This window comes from Hippocampus guttulatus, chromosome 12, assembly GCF_054856545.1.
Source record: "Hippocampus guttulatus isolate MCC_2025c chromosome 12, RoL_Hgut_1.0, whole genome shotgun sequence".
Lineage (NCBI taxonomy): Eukaryota > Metazoa > Chordata > Actinopteri > Syngnathiformes > Syngnathidae > Hippocampus > Hippocampus guttulatus.
In genome coordinates this window covers 167,377-183,517 of record NC_141272.1, presented here as the reverse complement: position 1 = coordinate 183,517, position 16,141 = coordinate 167,377, and the positions used below count along the sequence as shown (strand labels likewise).

Sequence of the window (16,141 nt, the reverse complement as noted above, 5' to 3'; positions counted from 1 at the left end):
GGGTGTAGACGCCCTCGTTGAACCGGTTGGCCACGATGCGCAGGTCGCGACCTTTCAGCGCGATGTGTCCCGGGACGGACGCCGCGATGCGCTCGCCGTCTTTGTACCAGCTGAGGACACGAGCGCACCGGTCCGGTCGGCGTCGTCGCGCATGGACCGCGCGGGCCCGTACGGGTGCTCCGCTTTGAATGGGCCGCGGGCGTCGGAGGAGCGCGGTCGCCCGCGTTCGGCGGCCCATTTCGAGCGGAAAACGCGCCGACGGCCGAGACGGAAGCGGCTGGGCCGACCCGACTTTGGGCGGCCGTCTTGCTTTTGGCTTCTTGGGGCTGCAGCGGAAGGCCAGCGCCTTCCCGCGCGGGACCACCTTCACCCTGATGCCGGCGGGCGGCGTCGGCGACCTCCGGGGGCTCTGGAGAGGGTCGGGGCGGCTCGTGAGGACGTTAGGGGACGGCGGGGGACGCCGATCCAGACTCACCCGAGCACAGGCGGCATCGGGCCTTTGCGCCGCTCGCACAGGCCCGAGCCCGCCCGGCGCTCGCACGCCCGCTTCTTGTCCGCGCAGCCTGAGCGCGCTCACAAAACGGACGTGGTGACGCGCGCAAACACGCGCGCGAGGCGCGAGCGAGCCTCGGCGGTCTGACCGTAGAGCCTCCGTATGGCCCGGACGTCATCGCGCCCGACGTCCCTCTGGCCCGCGGCGGTGGCGTTGGGGTGCATGAGGGCGCGCGGGTCGTCCGAGTGGCGCAGGCCCAGCGCGCGGCCGATCCCGTGGGCCGCCGCCTGCACCAGGTCGTTGAGCCACGCGCCTGCGGGCGGAAGCCGAGGTGGGCGGGGCGGGCGAGGAGGGCGAGTGCGGCTCGTACCTCGTCTCCAGCTGAACCTGGACCTCCCGACGATCCACAGCTCGTCCTTGTCGAAGTGGATCTCGCCGCGCGGCGGCAGGAAGGCGTGGGCCAGCTCGCCGTTGACCCCGTCGAAACACGGATGGAGAAGCGATGGGCCGCAGTCCGAGTGGTTCGAGGCGTAGAAGCCTTGCGCGCGCACAAACGCACACCGTTGCACGTGTCGGTCGGGACGCCGCCTCACACTCTCTCGCGCACGCGCGCGCGCGCTGTCGACAGGCAGGCAGACAACACTCGCGCGCCTCAACTCGGACGCGCGGTACCGATGGTGATGTCGGCGTCGCGCCGGCGGACTTCGGTGAGGCTGAGCGGCGACACGTCGCTCCACTTGGAGAAGGCCACGCCGAGCGCCTCCCGAGTGGCGTTCACGCTCAGCGTGTCGGGGAACGACTCCAACCTGCCGAGGCGCAGGCGCGGGACGAAACGGGTGTCAGCGCGTGCGCGCGCGCGTCGGCTTCTCGACGCACTTCTCCGTCGGCGTCACCTGTACGTGATGTTGGCGCGCGTCCACTTGCGTCCGAGCGGGTCGAAGGCCTCGCGCTTGCCGACGTGGCGGCGCGACGAGGACGCGCTCGCGCCGAGCACCTGCAACACCGCTCCCGTCATCGTCGGCGAGTTCCTCCGCCGGCCGCCGTTAGACAAGTCGCTCGATCGCGCGCGCGCACGGCCACGTCATCGACGCCACTCGCAGCGCGCCGAGTCTCAAAAGTACTTCACGAGACGGACGGAAGAAACAGAACGCAGACGCGGGCCGACCTGCGACATCGCCATCAGCGCCGCCAGGACCTCCATGACGTCTCCGAAGCGGCCACACGACGCGGCGCCGTCTCTCGGTCGGACCTTCGGCGCGAGAGCCTAGCCGAGTTCCGAGGCGTGCCGGGGGAGGGGGCGGCGCCGGGTCAGGTGAGGGCCCCGACTTAACGCTTTCGCTTCAGTTCTTCTGTCAAACGAGGGCGAAGCTCGTCACGGCCGGCGTGCTTCTTCGCGGAGTTTCGAGGTCATTAAAACGGAGGCGGGCAGGGGTCCCGATCGCTTCGCTGCCTGCGCGACGACAAAGTCCTCCTCCGACAGCCAAAGTCCCATCTTCCGCCGCCAAGCGGACCCCCGGCGCGCCGTTTGATGGAGACAAACTCCGCTTTGGGTGCGAAAAGAAACCGGTCAAGCCTTTGGGCGGCTTTTTCCGTCCCGCGCGATTCCACGCGGATGTTCGCAAAGGGCGGGCCCACGAGGTCGCCGCCGTCCGCTCGGAAAAGCGGCCGACGCAAGTTTCGGAAGCCAAAAAATCAGGACCGGGGATGACTTGGACTCAGGAAGACTCCTTTTATTGAGCACAACACAAAGTTTCTTCCATGAGAACGGCAAAGACATCGATTTCCACGCGTCAGAGTCCGCCGGCGCGGAACCGTCCCAAGTCGCCCCCCCCCCCCCCCCCCACACACTCTCGTCTTGACGCGAGAACGCTCAAGGCACGCGCACTCCAAACGTTGACAAAAACACCACCGTCGCTTTTTGCTCTTGTGGGAAAACAGCGGCCCTATGGCGGAGGCCTCGGCTGTGTCGCCCGAGCGCTAAAGACGGCGAGAGCGACTTTCGTGCTGGAAGCCCCCCCACAAAAAATGAATAATAGTGCATTTGGAAAAGAGGAGAAAGATGCCATGACGTCAGGAGCACTTTGAGAAAGCGCGCCACCACGCTTGAGACGTTTCAAAGATGGCAAAAGCGGACTTTGCAACTTTGTTGAGTGGTTTTGGTGTCGAAGGTGCCACGGTTTGCATTCCCAATTGCGGCATCGGCCGAGGGTGACGCTCCGCCGCTCGAGGCTGCGCGACAATCGCAACCGGGGGAAATGAACCTTGGCGACGTCTCGGCGGGCGTCAACGGTGACAACTCCCGAGCGAGCTTTGATGAGATGGAGGACCTCGCCCCCTCCGCCAACTGGCTGACAGATGAACATTTCGTTTCATGAGCGCGCACGCACACGCGCAGGGAAGGCTGCGCGCGGGCTTTTCACAGGCATCCGGTCGCCACGGAGACCTTTGAAAGTGAGGTCGCGGAGCACCTCCGCTCCTTTTCTCACCAGAGCGAGCGACCCCGCCCGCCGACCTCCTCGCCCGCCCGCCGACAGTTGACAAACACGTCACGCGGGCACGGCGCCGCGAGGCCCGACGCGGGAGGCGGACGCTTTGCCGGTCAGGCCAAAAGCGGGCGGCGCCATCCGTGCCGTTTTTTCTTTAGGTTTCGATTTTCTCATCCAGCTCACAAAAATCAAAACCTAAAAAAACCACGGAGCGCCAGCGGCAGCGTGGCCTTCGTCCCGAGGCGCTTCCCGCCCACGTCGCGCGAGCCGACGGGGGCGTCGCTGGAATCGCAAGGACCCGGTTGAGATCTGGCGGCGGCCCTCAGCCTCCTACGGACGATCGCCGACTGGAACGAGCGATCGCGACCAGGGATGCCCAATTCACTCTTGGCGACGGCCGAAGAGCGCGTCGGATCTGTGACGGGAAACCACGCGCACACACACAGGGCAGGAATTTCGGCTCAAGCGACTCGACTCGACCTCATCCGCGACTGGAAAAGTTGGGGAGGCCGACTGTCTGGCCATGACGGCTGCTCCCGCGAGCGATGACGTCGTGGGTCAACGCGTCATGTCACGTGGGTCCGTTTGTTGGCTTTGATTTGAGCAGCCCGGTTTCCCAGCTTTGCTGCAGAAAGCAAGGTTCAATAGGCCGAGAAAAGCCGCCAACGTCGCCCCACCAGCTCGTCGCGGTTCCGTTTCCGTCCTCAAGAAGCCGCTCGATATCGACAAGGTGAACTCGTCAAACGAGTTCGCTCGCTAGCCCGTCGACCGTGTGACGTCACCATCGCCGCAGCGTCGTCGCAGTCGGCCGGTGCGCGCGCGCGGGCACCGGCGGAACGAGCTCGCACGAACGCAAAGACGACCGACCGAGGGAAGAAAAAAAGGCGACAATGTTGTTTGTTTTGTCCTTACGCTGCGTGGACTCTCCGCGCCGACGGTGACGAACGGACGGCCATCGTCTCCGCCTCTCTCTCTCTCTCTCTCTCTCTCGATGGCGGCCGGCTTTCAACGCACTTCCGGTCAGAGAGCGCCGCTGGCGCCCCCTGTTGCGCGGAAGGACAAACGTTCACTTTGTCCCCTCATAAAAAGAAAAAAAAAGAGCCACAACAAAGCAGTCATCACTTCCGGCCTTTATTGCAACTGGTTTCTATCCAAATTCATCTTCATCATGCTTTCGATGGAAAACGGAAAAGAAGCAATACACGATGACCTCTTTTGTCAACGCTCCTTCGCCCAATTATTCTGGAGTCAGATTTCTGTTTTCCTGTCCAAGGGTGACAATCGGGGGCCAAGCGGCAAATTCTGGCCCCCATCTGTAAGCCCCCTCAAGGAAAAAAACCATCCTAAATCCTCCCAGTATCTACCAAAGCACTCGCTAAACTCTTCTGAAATACTCAACTCGAGTGTATTTCCCGAGCACTTTCAAACAGCCATCGCTGCATACAAAGCGCTGTACATGCAACAACGAACATATGCAACAGGAAAGCAACAAATCGGTAACAAAGACGCTAGAAAGCACCGAACAGGAAAACCAAGAACAAATCGGAGTCATGCCGAGTCAAATGCCAACGTAAAAGTTTCTCGTGAGGTTTCTTCCGTGCAACAATGTCCATTGTGAGACGGACAACAACTGGCAACCGGTTCAGGGTGTCATCGCAACAACATGGAATGCGCTCCAGCTCCACCGACTCTATTCACAGCGGGGATCCGTGGACAAAACGCCGCGACCTGCAGAGAAAAACACGCAGGCGCCAGTCGCAACATTTTCTGCCGCTGCATCGATGCAATTGTATCGGGCAACACGGTCGCACCTTCGGCTCCGACCGGTCCCGAAAGTCCCGGCGCCGAAACGTGCGCCCCGCCCTCCGCGCTCCGCGCTCAGGACCCTCGGCGGAAGACGTCGCCGACTCCGCGACCGCCCATCGGCGCCATCTCGGTGAGGTCTGCAACAGAGGACCGGCGTGAGCGGCGCCCCCGGGCGGAAGCGCGGCCGGCCCGTCCGCTCACCTCCGACGACGTAGTAGCGCTCGGGCGAGAAGCGTTTGTGGCCGCGGGCGTTGACGGCGTGCCGGATGAAGCCGCGCTCCAGCAGCTCGGCGGCGTAACGCCGCGCGTCGGCGCGCTCGGTCGCGCCCGCCACGCGGCGACGCAGCCAGCCCACCGCGTCGCCGCCTGCGCGACAAAGAGGGAGCGGCGCGCGGCGGTGGGTACGCGCGCGAGGTCGGCGGCGGCGGCGGCGGCGGCGCGCGTACCCGTGAAGGCGTCGCGGATGAGCACCTTGAGCCACATCCGGTCGCGAACCGCCACGCCCGAATCGCTCCTCATCATCGCCTTGACGACCGTCGCCATGTCGCCGTCCACGCTCAGATGCTCGTCGTCACCTGAAGGCCGCGATGCGCGACGCGGACGTGACGACGCTTCGACGGAGTGATCGGGGGGGTGGGGGGGGGGAGCGGGGCGTGTTACCGTAAGGTGGGAGGAGCTTCCCCGTCACCGCCGCCGTGTGGGACACCCAGGAGGCCGGGTCGATCGGACGCACCGGCTCGCCTGGAGGATGAGGACGAGGATGAGGCGCGCGTCGATCCGGGCGCAACTCGCCCACCCTGGCGGTCACTGACCTCTCGGCAAGGCGAAGAGGCCGTCGGGCGCCGGCTCCCAAAAGCGCAACAACGTCAGCGACAGCAGGCTGGGCGCGGGCACACGCACACGCACACGCACACGCACGCATGACAGATGCTCCACCGAGACGCTAGGAGGCGCTCGCGCTTACCCCGGCCTCCGGGCGGCATCTCGGAGGATCCGCGCGGCCAGCGAGCCGCTCGCCTTCTCCAGGCTCACCTCGTTCACCTGGCGAGGAGCGTCGCGGTCGTCATCAGGTCACGTGCCACATCGTCGTGACGTCGTCGCGCGCGCGCGCGCGCGTTGAACGCCGTTCGCGTCGCACGCCGAAGCGAGGAGCGGGGAGGCGCGACGCACAATCAATCATGTAAGTGTCGCCCGTCACCCGTATCAAGACGTCTCCGCTGCGAAGGCGTCCGTCGGCCGCCACCGCGCCGTCCTCCGCGATGGATCCGATGCACACGCCGGCGCCTTCGTCCCGGCTTTGGCCAACCACGCCGATGCCCAGGAAGTCGCACTTGTCTGCGCACGCGCGCGCACACACGCGTCCGGGGTCATGCGGTCGAACGCGACGAACCGCGGCCTGCCATATCGGAAGGGGAGGCGGGGGCGTCGACTCTTTCCATCTATTCTAGTTGCGTGACGTGGCTGCGGGACCGACGTCATACTAGGAAGGCCGTCACGCGGGATGACAAAGTTGCATCGGGGACGCCTTCACTCGCGCGACTCATTTGAGCCACTGACTGACTTGACCGCCTGCCCGGCGCCGCTGAGCGCGACCCCGGCGACTCGCGTGAGTCACGTGACGGACGCGCGCACTCACCCATGTCCAGAGCGACGCTCAGCACCTCCATTGACATTGACGACTCGCTCAGGCCGCTGACTGACTCGCGCTGGGAGTGGCACGCGCGCACGCACGCGATCATCAGGTCGGAAGCCGGCCGTCGAGGAATATTGACAAGACGATGCGTATACGTACGGCGCGTAGCCTCTCCATCCCGCGTGGGTACGTACGGATGTTGCCGCCGCGACAAGGAGTCCTGCTTTTCTGCTCATCACACACACGCGCGCGCACAGAGTTTGATTGACAGCAGAGTGAGTGGCTGTCCCGCAACAAGCTAACAGCAAGACAGTCGAGTGTATTCCTCGAGCCATCGCTGCGCACAAAGTGCTGAACACACGACACCCATCCACCGATGCAGGCGCACCCCAAAACGGGGCGCAGACATACGAGCTCACAACACCCGCTCGGTGAAAATGGCAAACGCTCGGACACACAAAGAGGCAGACGCGCGCGCGCACGCCAAGAAAAGCGGAAGCCACGCACCTGCCCGTCGAAGCTCCGACGCGGCCGCGTCAAGGCTTCACCGCCGCGGTCGGGGTCCTTTTTCAGGCTCGCGGACAATGGCGCCGCGCCCACGTGACCGATGGCGGCCAATGGCTCAAGAGCTTTACTGGAGCGGAAGACGCGGTCGGCCGCGGCGCCCGCGGGCGCCTTTGCTCACGCCGACGACATTGAAAGGCGGCAGCTGTTTTGTTTTTTTCTCCCCCGCCCCCGCTCTTTTTTATTTGCACCGAATCAAAGTGGCCTCGTGGAGGCAAACCCAAAGAAGAGGAAGGTGGAGCACGTCGGCGGCGACCGCGAGGCACGCGAGGGGATGGCGGCGACGCGACGGTCCTCGGCCTCCCTCAAGCCGACACGTCGACGTCTCGCAAGGGGACGACGGCGACGGCGTCAGGCGGGCGCGGGGGTGGCGCCGCGTCGGCGTCGCGTCGTCCCCGCGCCATGATTTGCTGCAGCGTTCGCCGCAGGTCGGGGTGAAGTCGGGGCCGGGTCCGCCGGAAGGCGTCGGCGGCCACGCCGCGCATGGCGCCCGCCGACAGGTCCTCGTACAGCGGCACCGTGTACATACGAGACGTCTGCGCGCGCACAAACGGAAGCCGCGGGTCAGCGAGACCGCCGAGCGCGAGCGGCGGCGGCGGCGGCGCACTGACGTGTTTTCGGAGGAAGGCGGCGAGTCTGGGCACGTCGGGGTAGAAGAGGCTCCGGACCACCAGCTGCAGCCAGCGCACTTGGACCTCCGCGTTCAGGCCGTCCAGCAGCGAGGCGTAGCGCGCGCGCATTTGCGACATCACCTCTGAAATGCGCACACGCGGCAACGATTGCTCAAAGTGGGACGCGCGCGTACGCGGGACATCGACCGCAAAGGCGCACAAAACACCATCCGAAGGTCATACTCGGAAGAAACACGCGCACCCCCGTTAGCACGTAGCGTGTTAGCGCACCGCCCGTCATGCCAAACGCGAATGGGGCCGCTTCCGTCCTCTGGAATGTTCACTTCAGTTTCCTGTGATGATGATGACGGGGGCATCCGATCTTTTCGCATTCGGTCACCCCATACTGAAGATTGGACGGACTCATCACATCTGCTTTTGCGAGAACAACGACGGCGGCGAAGCAAAGTGCCTTTTTCTCTCCGGGCGTGACGACCGCTTCATTTTCACAATGCGAGCGTGCCCGGCGACGCCGAGCGACAAAGCGCGCGGATTCACTTTGGCGACGAATGGCCGACTTTCAGGGGCTTCGATTGGCCGCCGACGATGGTTTGCGGGCGCCCACGTCGCCCGCCCGCGACGAGTGGCCATAGTATGCGTCCGGGGGGCCGACTTCAGAATAAAAGCCACCCGAGGCGTTGATTGTTTGCTAAGCTTTTATTCTGAAGTCGGCCTTCCGGACGGCACACGGCAAACAAAGGCGCTCGAGCCTTTTTGTTTTGCGGGAGGAACGGTCGCAGCCCCCCCCCCCCCCCCCCAAGCGCATGACCGCGCCTACCCTAGCATCAAGTAGCCTAGCGTACCGTGCGGCAGGGGCGCCCGGTCCAGCATGCAGTCCAGAAACAGAACCACCTGGAAGGTGCTCCAGCCGGCCACTTCCGAAAGTGCGGCCGCCTCGCGCGTGTCGTTTGCGCGCCCGCCGTCGCTCCGCGCGCGGCACGCTTCCCTCACCGGCCGGGTCAAGGCGGCCCCCGCCGACAGGTCCGGCTGCTGCGGCGGCGCCCCGCAGCCCGTCAGCCAGCGCTGGAAATCCACACCTGACAGGGAGGCGAGGGGTGGGGGTCACTCGGCGGCATCAGGGGGGGTCGCGCCGGCCGGTCCCAAATGTACCTTCCTTCTGCGCCGCTTCGGGAAAGGTCGCCAGGAACAAGTCCAGGAAGTCCTGAGCCACCACGCTCTGGAACTTGAAGCGGCTGATGTAGTCCTGTCGGCGGCAAGGCCTCGGGTGAGCGCGCGCGGGAACGAGTACGTGCGCGCGCCGACACCGACCTGCAGGAATCCGTCAAAGAGTCCCACGTCCCCGCACAGCGACGACAAGTAGGACACGAAGCAGAACCCTTTCTCGTACGTGAAAAGATTCATCAAGGCGCTCGGGTTCACGCCTGCCCCGACAGAAACATGGCAGGCGACCGCGGGAGAGCGCGCGGGCGTGTCGCGTGTCGCGTGCGCCTACGAACCGGGCTGCAGTTTGACTTGGAGCCGAGTGACGGGGTTGTCGTCGCCGAGCAGGCGCAGCCGCCTGCGCAGGGCGTCCAATCGCACGGCGCTTTCCAGACAGGTGAAGGCGGCGCCTAAAGAAGGCCAACGAGTGAAGACGGCCGCGCGTCGGGCTCGGCGCGGCGCCCTACCGTAGGCCCGCGTGGTGATCCTGCGCTGCGCGTAGGTGGCCAGGCCTTCGCTGAGCCACATCTCCTCCCAGCTGGCGTGGGTGACGGCGTTGCCGAACCAGGCGTGCGCCATCTCGTGCGCCACGTCGATCAGGAGGAAGTCGCCGCTCTCCAGGATGGACGCCACCATGAAGGTCAGGCACGGGTTCTCCATGGCCACCATGGGGAAGGCCGGCGGCAGGAACACCAGGTCGCACCTGACCGCCGCCGACAACGGCATTAGCCGGCGCTCGGATCGGGAGGCGGGTCCCGAGCGGCCGACCAGCGCCGTTTTGCCGCCCCGTCGCGTCTCTCGGCTCGGCCGGGCTCATCCGCGGCGGCTTCGGCCCCACTTTCGGCGGACGGACGACGTAGCGGGGCTCGGTCGCGGCCGACGAGTCGAATGCCAAAGAGTTCAAAAGAAATCGCTTCCAAAAACCCGCGCGGCCGTCTTCCGCCGCCCCCCGGTGGCCGAGGCGGGCGGGGCAGAAGAAGCCGGCAGCATTGGACTGACGGCGCTCTTCCGCCTGCTATTTGCCGCCGCGACGGAACGACGGCACCGATGGGTCATCGCCATTTGAGATGGGAGCGCTTTGCGAGGCAAACATTTTTTTCAAAATGTCCTCCGGCGCCCGCGGCCTCGCGTCCGTCACCCGCGAGCGGCCCAAGAGTCCTCCGGCCGGGAGGATATTTTGAAGCGCGCCCGCGACGTCGGCCCGGCCGGCCGCTCTCCCCGCCCGTCGCGTCACGGCGCCACTCACCTCCCCCACAGGTACTGGCCGAAGAGTCCCTCCGCCGTGGTCAGCAGGCGCTCCACGCTGCCCGCTAGCTTCTTGGCGGCGCACGACAGCAGACAGGGCTCGGCCCACACGCGGCTCCTGGAGGGACACGGGAGACGAAGGCGGGCGGCGCGTGACAAAGTGGGGGGGCGCAAAGGACAGCTACCTGGGGCCCACGTCGGCGTGTCGCAGGTTCCCGGCCACCAGCGCCACCAGGTAGGCCGGCACGGGCGCGTCCATGGAGAAATGGAAGACGCGCTCGGCTTTGGAGTAGCGACTGCGGGACGCGCTCATCACGACCGTCGTGTCTTCCGGAACCTGACGCACACGCACACGCACAGTTCGGAATGACTTGTTGGACCGAATGCACGACGTGCGTTTCAGACACAAGTAGCGTCTGAAACGGGTCAATGTCGCCAAGTGTAACAGTGCACTCGCTCGATATCGCTTGCTTCCGGTTATTCCCGATCCTCGTGATGTGTTTGGCCCCGGTGGCCACATCCCGGCTGGATTACTACAACGCGCTTGACTTTGGAGCTTTTGCCGCTTTCTACCGTCTGCGTGATCAATGTATCGTTGTCGTTCCATGCTGCGGCGCTTTGCGCACGGCGGCGGCTGTTTTCGAGTGCTCGAGACATTCGCTCGGGTTGAGTGGAGTAGTTTTGGCCCTTATTTGTACGCGCAGACCGGGTCGCGCGGGGTCAGAGGTCACTCACGCGAATGGCCGCCGTGTAGGTGCTCTTGACGGCTGGAGAGTCGAAGCACGGGAAGAAGGAGCGGTTGGACACGGAATGACCTTGAGTGAACACCAGAGGGCGATCTTGACCACACGTCAGCTCGGAGTCCAGCCACCACATCTGGAACGCGCGCGCACACACACACACACACACACACACATTGGCTTCAAATGATAACCCACAGCTGTGTGTGTGTGTGTGTGTGTGTGTGTATGTGTGTGTATTTGTAACGCATATGCAACGCATTCTCATTTCACAATTTTGCCATGAGGCCGAAATATTGGAGGAAGCGGGTGAAGAATTGAAGCAATTTTTTTGCCTCGGCACACCCATTGCCAGCGTGCGGCGTCGGTCGGCAAGTGTTTGAATCCAAATCGTCTCCGGGAAGTGCGTGACAACCACGTTGAGTTCCGACGCTTTTTGAATGAGCGCGACGTTCGTTTTCACCGACGCGGGCGCCATTTCAACTTGAGGCGTGGAACCCGCGGATCGCGCGCACCTCTGTGCGTTTGCGCATGCGCGTCCGCGCGTGCTCTCACCGCAGGTCCGTCCGTGGCCGCGTACCTGACGGTGACCCGCACGGGCGTTCCGACCTCAAGCGCTTCGGGAAGGTCGATTTGGAGGGCGGAGCCAAAGCTGGCAAAAGGCTCCAGGCGGAAGGCGAGGCAGGCCGGCTCTCGGGCGCCGCCGCTCTCGCAGTCGACGGCGTGGACCGCCAGGGACGGGTGCGCGTCCAGCACCAGGGTCCGGGCTCCCGCGACCAGGGGCAGCAGGTCCAGAACCAGCCAGCCGCTCATCTCCTTCAGCGCAAAGTTGACGCGCAGGTCCAAGTGGAAGTGACGCAGACCGAAGTCCACAAAGTTGGAGGCGGACGCCGCGTCTGCGGGGGGGCGCCGCCGCGAGCCCATGGAGGAGGCGGGGGCGGCGGCGGCGGACTCCCCCGGGCAGCGCCCTCCGGAGGAGGAAGACTTGCGGCAGCAGCACAGCGAGGCCGGCGAGAGTGCGGGCGCAGACATCTCACGCCAACGTCAGCGAACGAAAGACGAGGTGCGACGCAAACAAAAGCTCCGAACGCAAGATGCTATTTGGCATTAGCATCTTTAGCTCAGCCGCGGGGCTCTCAACTCAACGAGGAACTTCAAAACTGCATCCCGACAGGACCGCATCCGAAAGTCCACCTGGAAGGCTCGCTCAGCGGTCACGTGTCGTCCGCGACGATGATTGGCTGAAGGTTAATGAGCCACAGTCTCCCGCGTTAGCTCCGCCGCGGGGGGTTGGGGGTCCAAACTTCCAAACAAGTCCAAACGCACCACCCGAGTCCACTTCGCAGCAGAACCCGCGAGCGCAACCACAAATCGACTCGGAGGCTCCGGGATGCTAATTGGCGACGTTAGCACGGCGAGCTCTCGGGCGTCCGATCCTCCGCCGCTTTCTTCACCTGAGCCCGCACCTGCGATGCGCGCGGTTCCGACCGGGTCCGTCCGCTGCGGTCAAGCGGGCGGTCGTCGCTCCGCCGCGGGTTGCTCCGAGTCTGCCCTTTTGTGTTCGGGACGCTCGGAAGCTCGCGAGCCGGCAAACAGGAAGTCCGAGAGGCACTCGGACCAAGTTTGTCGTGAGCGCAAGGGGGCGCGCGAGAGCAAGGCGGGGCGGGGTCAAAGGACGTCGTTACGGCAACCCGCACGACAACTTGCTTCCACTGCGGGGATCGAGACAAATCACTCCGGCGTGATTGAACGTTCGCAAATCAACGCGCTGCAATTTAAAGTACCGCTACAGAACAAAAACAAACATCAAAAAGTCATCAAACATTTGGAGTCATCCATTGTAAGTCGGTTAAGACTCTCAATGTCAAAAATATCCTTTTTATATTTCACAAACCTCAAAGATTGATATCATAGTAGCTATACATGGAACCAGTGATTCAGAGAAGGTTTTGTCTGAAAATATCGACATTTAACTGCCCTATAACAACAGAACACGGATAAAGTGTTACTGCCCCCCCCCCCCCCAAAAAAAACCCTGAATGGACCTCATCGTCAAAGGCGACGATGTCTCACTGTTCGTTTGGACCTCAGACAGCCCTGCAAAAGACCCGCACAATCACACACATTTAAGAGTTTCAATTTCCATCTCACAAAAGCACACGGCCATTCAGCTCAAAATGAAACTTTAGTCTCAAAAAAGGCCAACGTGAAATAGTCATGAGAACCATCTGGACGTTCAGACGATCAAACTTTGGCAACCCCCGACTGGCAGCTAGTGAAGGTTAGCAACCGATTGAGCACGCGGGTGGTTTCAAAATGGCCGCCACTGCCGATGGTGAATGGGTGCAGATTGCGCAAACAACCCACACGGAAAGATGTCCAGCGTCGGATCTTTTTATTGTTTATTTACAAACAACAACAAGCTGCTGGGGGGGGGGGGCTGCTGTGATGCTCACACTCGGGACGGGTACAACATCTGAGGACAAAAAAAAAAAAAAAAAAATAGAGACATCAGATGTCACCAAGCTTGGATGAAAATACACACGTGAATAAGGAAGTAGCCGTCTGACAAAACATTTTCTTCTTACTTCTGCCAATCTGGATCACAGCGAGTGAAAAATAATAAAAAATCTAACCTTGCAACCTCATGCTCATCCGAGCCTCACTCAGATACGAATGGACACGGACGCACGTGAACGTGGCTGACTTCTAACGTGTGAGAGACTAAAATCTGGAGTGATTTCGTGGGCAAACCGGGCCAGTACAATTTTACGAGGCCGTGCTTTCTCTCACCCAGCGAGCAAACGGCCCCACATCAGTTGCCATCCTCACAAGTCACACTCTCACACACGCCCCCCCCCCCCCCAAGTTGACAGCGATTCATCCGAGTGTGGCGATGTGGTCGTACCACTCGTATGCGATGTCCGATGGCTTTGGCAGGGAGGTTGCTGGTGAACTTTGCCCTCACCATCCCACTGTTGCCGTGGGCGCGCATCACCTTGCCCCAAATCACACGCGTTTTGTTGGGCTTGCCGCCAGGCGTCACCGTGTTCCTGACACATACACACACGTTAGTACATGCCAAGCACAAAAGAATACAAATGAATGCGAATGCCTTTCTGTGACTCTCCCAGTCCCTCTGTGCAAGCAGCTCGCGATGCCAGGCCTGCTCTGAAATGGCCATCCTGTCACTCACGACGACGACGATGATAATGCTGTTAATGACCTCAACCGAGCGTCAAGTTCGTCACATAATTTTCCTTTTGCGATGCGTTTGTGTCTTGGGACCGGAGAGCATTGTTCTTGGGGTAAATGACCGCTTTGCTGTTTTCGGAATGAAGGCAGCAAAAAAAAAAATCATAAATAAATAAATTTAAAAAGGAGATATTTTACTCTGAAGTTAATTGGCCCGCTCACAACTTGGAAGATTTTTCCTAATTGGCATTTGCAAAAAGCATATAACATAAATATATATAAATGGTCAGGCCCTCTCCCAGTGTGTCAACAGGTGTCACAAGAAAGAGACTGGAAGAGTAACAGAGAGGAACCGCCTGCTGTGGGCAAGGAAGGAAGGAGTCTTACTTCTTGGCCTTGTAGACATAAGCGCATCGTTTGCCCAGGTAGAAGTCAACCTCGTTGCGGCTGTAGCAGCCTTCCAGCTTGAGCAGCGCCGTGTGCTCGCGCTGGTTGCGCAGGCCGCGCTTGTAGCCCGTAAAGATGGCCTTGCTCCACAGCCTGCAAAGGCCACACGAAGGCACACGCCGTCAAAAGGCTAGCTCGGTCCTGTCGATGGTCAACTTGGATCGCTGCAGTAATCTGACTAGTCGGCCTTATGTTTCGTTCTTTCTTCACGCATTTAAGGTAGAGCGGAGCGGCGTCACATCGGGTTTCTTCAAGGTTACGCGGTTGCCACCTCGTGTTCAGACAGAGTAACTATAGTCGAAACCCAAACGTTACTTGCAAACAGATGCTTTGACTCGGGCAAAATAGCATTTCCGCGAGTTCCTGACATGTTACGGACCAATACGGTAACCGAATCCTCGTTTTTTTGGGTGCATTTTTGAAACAATGTCCTCTTTTTGAATAGTTAAGTGACAGAAATTTAACAAATGTTCTTTGGTTTAATCTTATTCAACAATTACATGGGGAAAAAAAGACAAGAATCAACCTTACCTTCCTGGCATCTTCGCTTTTCTTTACAGGAGAGCTCACCTGCGCACGCACACACACAAAATATATGCAGTGACATTTTTAAGACATATTTCCCCCGTACGATGTAACTAGAATGATGATGTAAACAAACAAAACTGCCTCTAAAAAAACCCTCCATGTCCACGTACCGTGAGTTGTCAAGTTTTAACTTTGGTCGAGTGTAAATCTTATTTCGGCAAAGGTTACCGTTTACTGCCGTCAGCACGTGTTGTGCTGCCGGCAATATCCCAGCGTTTCATCCGTTTAGTAGAACAGTACTGTATCGACGTCGGAACACTCATCTGTGTCGCTTTGAACCCCAAGTAGAAGGTTCTACACTGTCCCGAACTGCTAAGCCATGTGAAATCAGACTTGTGGAGAGGAAAACACGAAAGCTCCAAAGCTAACAAGCTAACGTTCCACATGACAAAAGGGCGGTCGTCAGGCCAAAAGCCACTTTGAGCCTCCGAGATCGGTCAAAAGCTCACGAGAGCAGCCGGTCGAAGGTAGCCCCAGCTAGCATTTGGCAGCGGAATCCATGCTCAATCTGGGCCATCGTAAAGCCCCCCAAAAGCTAAATCCGCACATGAGGCAAAGTTGCGACGACGACGAGTCGGAAGCACAAATTAGTCACGTTTGTCCAAGACTTTTCGACATTTTGCCAAGCGCCTTCGGCTTCTTACCTGCTCCGCTAGCGGAAATATGGCGAAAAAGACTGCGCGAAAAGAATGCTGGGAAACTATTGGCAACATAGGTGGCCGCGGAGCGCCTGCTCACAAAAAAAAAACGCTGAAGGCATGCGAAACTTCATCTAAACAGTCAGCGTTTGTTGGTTTTAATGTTTATTTTTACTATTACACTCGGAAGCAAGCACCCCACCACCACTGTGACTCTGATACAAAGATTTACACCCAATGTCTTTATTACCCGCATCGTTCTATCACCTCGATTACAATTTCAACATATATTTTTGGTCCAAGTCATCGAAAAAACGAATCAAAATAAAGGAAGGAGTAAAATAATCGTTAGCCGCATCCTTAATTGACACGCACCGTGTGAACTACCTACGTCTTTGTCTTTTCATTTCATGACATTTCTTGTGATGGTGTAAATTATTTGGATGGATCGTGGCTTGAAAGAGTTTGGTGTAG

The 16,141-nt window shown here is 60.6% G+C and overlaps 4 protein-coding genes across 11 annotated transcripts; all 4 read right to left on the bottom strand.

The window, feature by feature from the left end:
- Window positions 1-249: 249 nt before the first annotated feature.
- Window positions 250-3,977, bottom strand: LOC147196817 (matrix metalloproteinase-23-like). Of its 3 annotated transcripts, XM_086125715.1 has the most exons (6): window positions 3,892-3,977; window positions 1,659-2,037; window positions 1,387-1,487; window positions 1,166-1,299; window positions 864-1,031; window positions 250-806 (listed from the first exon to the last, which is right to left on the bottom strand). In XM_086125715.1, exons 2-6 carry the CDS (start codon window positions 1,692-1,694, stop codon window positions 574-576), a joined length of 672 nt encoding a protein of 223 aa, XP_085981841.1. In that variant the 5' UTR covers window positions 1,695-2,037; window positions 3,892-3,977; the 3' UTR covers window positions 250-573. The 3 variants fall into 3 exon arrangements, with proteins under 3 accessions (XP_085981841.1, XP_085981839.1, XP_085981840.1); XM_086125713.1 differs by having other exon boundaries at window positions 250-1,031; XM_086125714.1 differs by having other exon boundaries at window positions 250-1,031; window positions 1,659-1,842; window positions 3,892-3,951.
- Window positions 3,978-4,094: 117 nt separating this feature from the next.
- LOC147196816 (segment polarity protein dishevelled homolog DVL-3-like) lies at window positions 4,095-7,036 on the bottom strand. 3 transcript variants are annotated; one of them, XM_086125710.1, is made up of 10 exons: window positions 6,926-7,036; window positions 6,578-6,646; window positions 6,422-6,491; window positions 5,984-6,120; window positions 5,750-5,826; window positions 5,598-5,665; window positions 5,446-5,526; window positions 4,987-5,360; window positions 4,791-4,922; window positions 4,095-4,707 (listed from the first exon to the last, which is right to left on the bottom strand). In XM_086125710.1, exons 2-10 carry the CDS (start codon window positions 6,593-6,595, stop codon window positions 4,630-4,632), a joined length of 1,035 nt encoding a protein of 344 aa, XP_085981836.1. In that variant the 5' UTR covers window positions 6,596-6,646; window positions 6,926-7,036; the 3' UTR covers window positions 4,095-4,629. The 3 variants fall into 3 exon arrangements, with proteins under 3 accessions (XP_085981836.1, XP_085981835.1, XP_085981838.1); XM_086125709.1 differs by having other exon boundaries at window positions 6,422-6,646; window positions 6,926-7,009; XM_086125712.1 differs by having other exon boundaries at window positions 4,987-5,151; window positions 5,232-5,360; window positions 6,422-7,002.
- A 92-nt stretch (window positions 7,037-7,128) lies between these two features.
- On the bottom strand, window positions 7,129-12,438 carry rnpepl1 (arginyl aminopeptidase like 1). 4 transcript variants are annotated; one of them, XM_086125700.1, is made up of 11 exons: window positions 11,355-12,437; window positions 10,795-10,935; window positions 10,245-10,396; window positions 10,061-10,177; window positions 9,282-9,517; window positions 9,111-9,224; window positions 8,923-9,035; window positions 8,764-8,857; window positions 8,457-8,690; window positions 7,594-7,736; window positions 7,129-7,518 (listed from the first exon to the last, which is right to left on the bottom strand). In XM_086125700.1, exons 1-11 carry the CDS (start codon window positions 11,829-11,831, stop codon window positions 7,288-7,290), a joined length of 2,052 nt encoding a protein of 683 aa, XP_085981826.1. In that variant the 5' UTR covers window positions 11,832-12,437; the 3' UTR covers window positions 7,129-7,287. The 4 variants fall into 4 exon arrangements, with proteins under 4 accessions (XP_085981826.1, XP_085981825.1, XP_085981829.1 ...); XM_086125699.1 differs by having other exon boundaries at window positions 9,111-9,517; window positions 11,355-12,438; XM_086125703.1 differs by lacking the exon at window positions 8,923-9,035.
- A 741-nt stretch (window positions 12,439-13,179) lies between these two features.
- On the bottom strand, window positions 13,180-15,792 carry rpl35a (ribosomal protein L35a). Its single transcript, XM_086125716.1, has 5 exons — window positions 15,674-15,792; window positions 14,973-15,011; window positions 14,382-14,534; window positions 13,708-13,852; window positions 13,180-13,275 (listed from the first exon to the last, which is right to left on the bottom strand). Exons 2-5 carry the CDS (start codon window positions 14,981-14,983, stop codon window positions 13,252-13,254), a joined length of 333 nt encoding a protein of 110 aa, XP_085981842.1. The 5' UTR covers window positions 14,984-15,011; window positions 15,674-15,792; the 3' UTR covers window positions 13,180-13,251.
- Window positions 15,793-16,141: the final 349 nt, after the last annotated feature.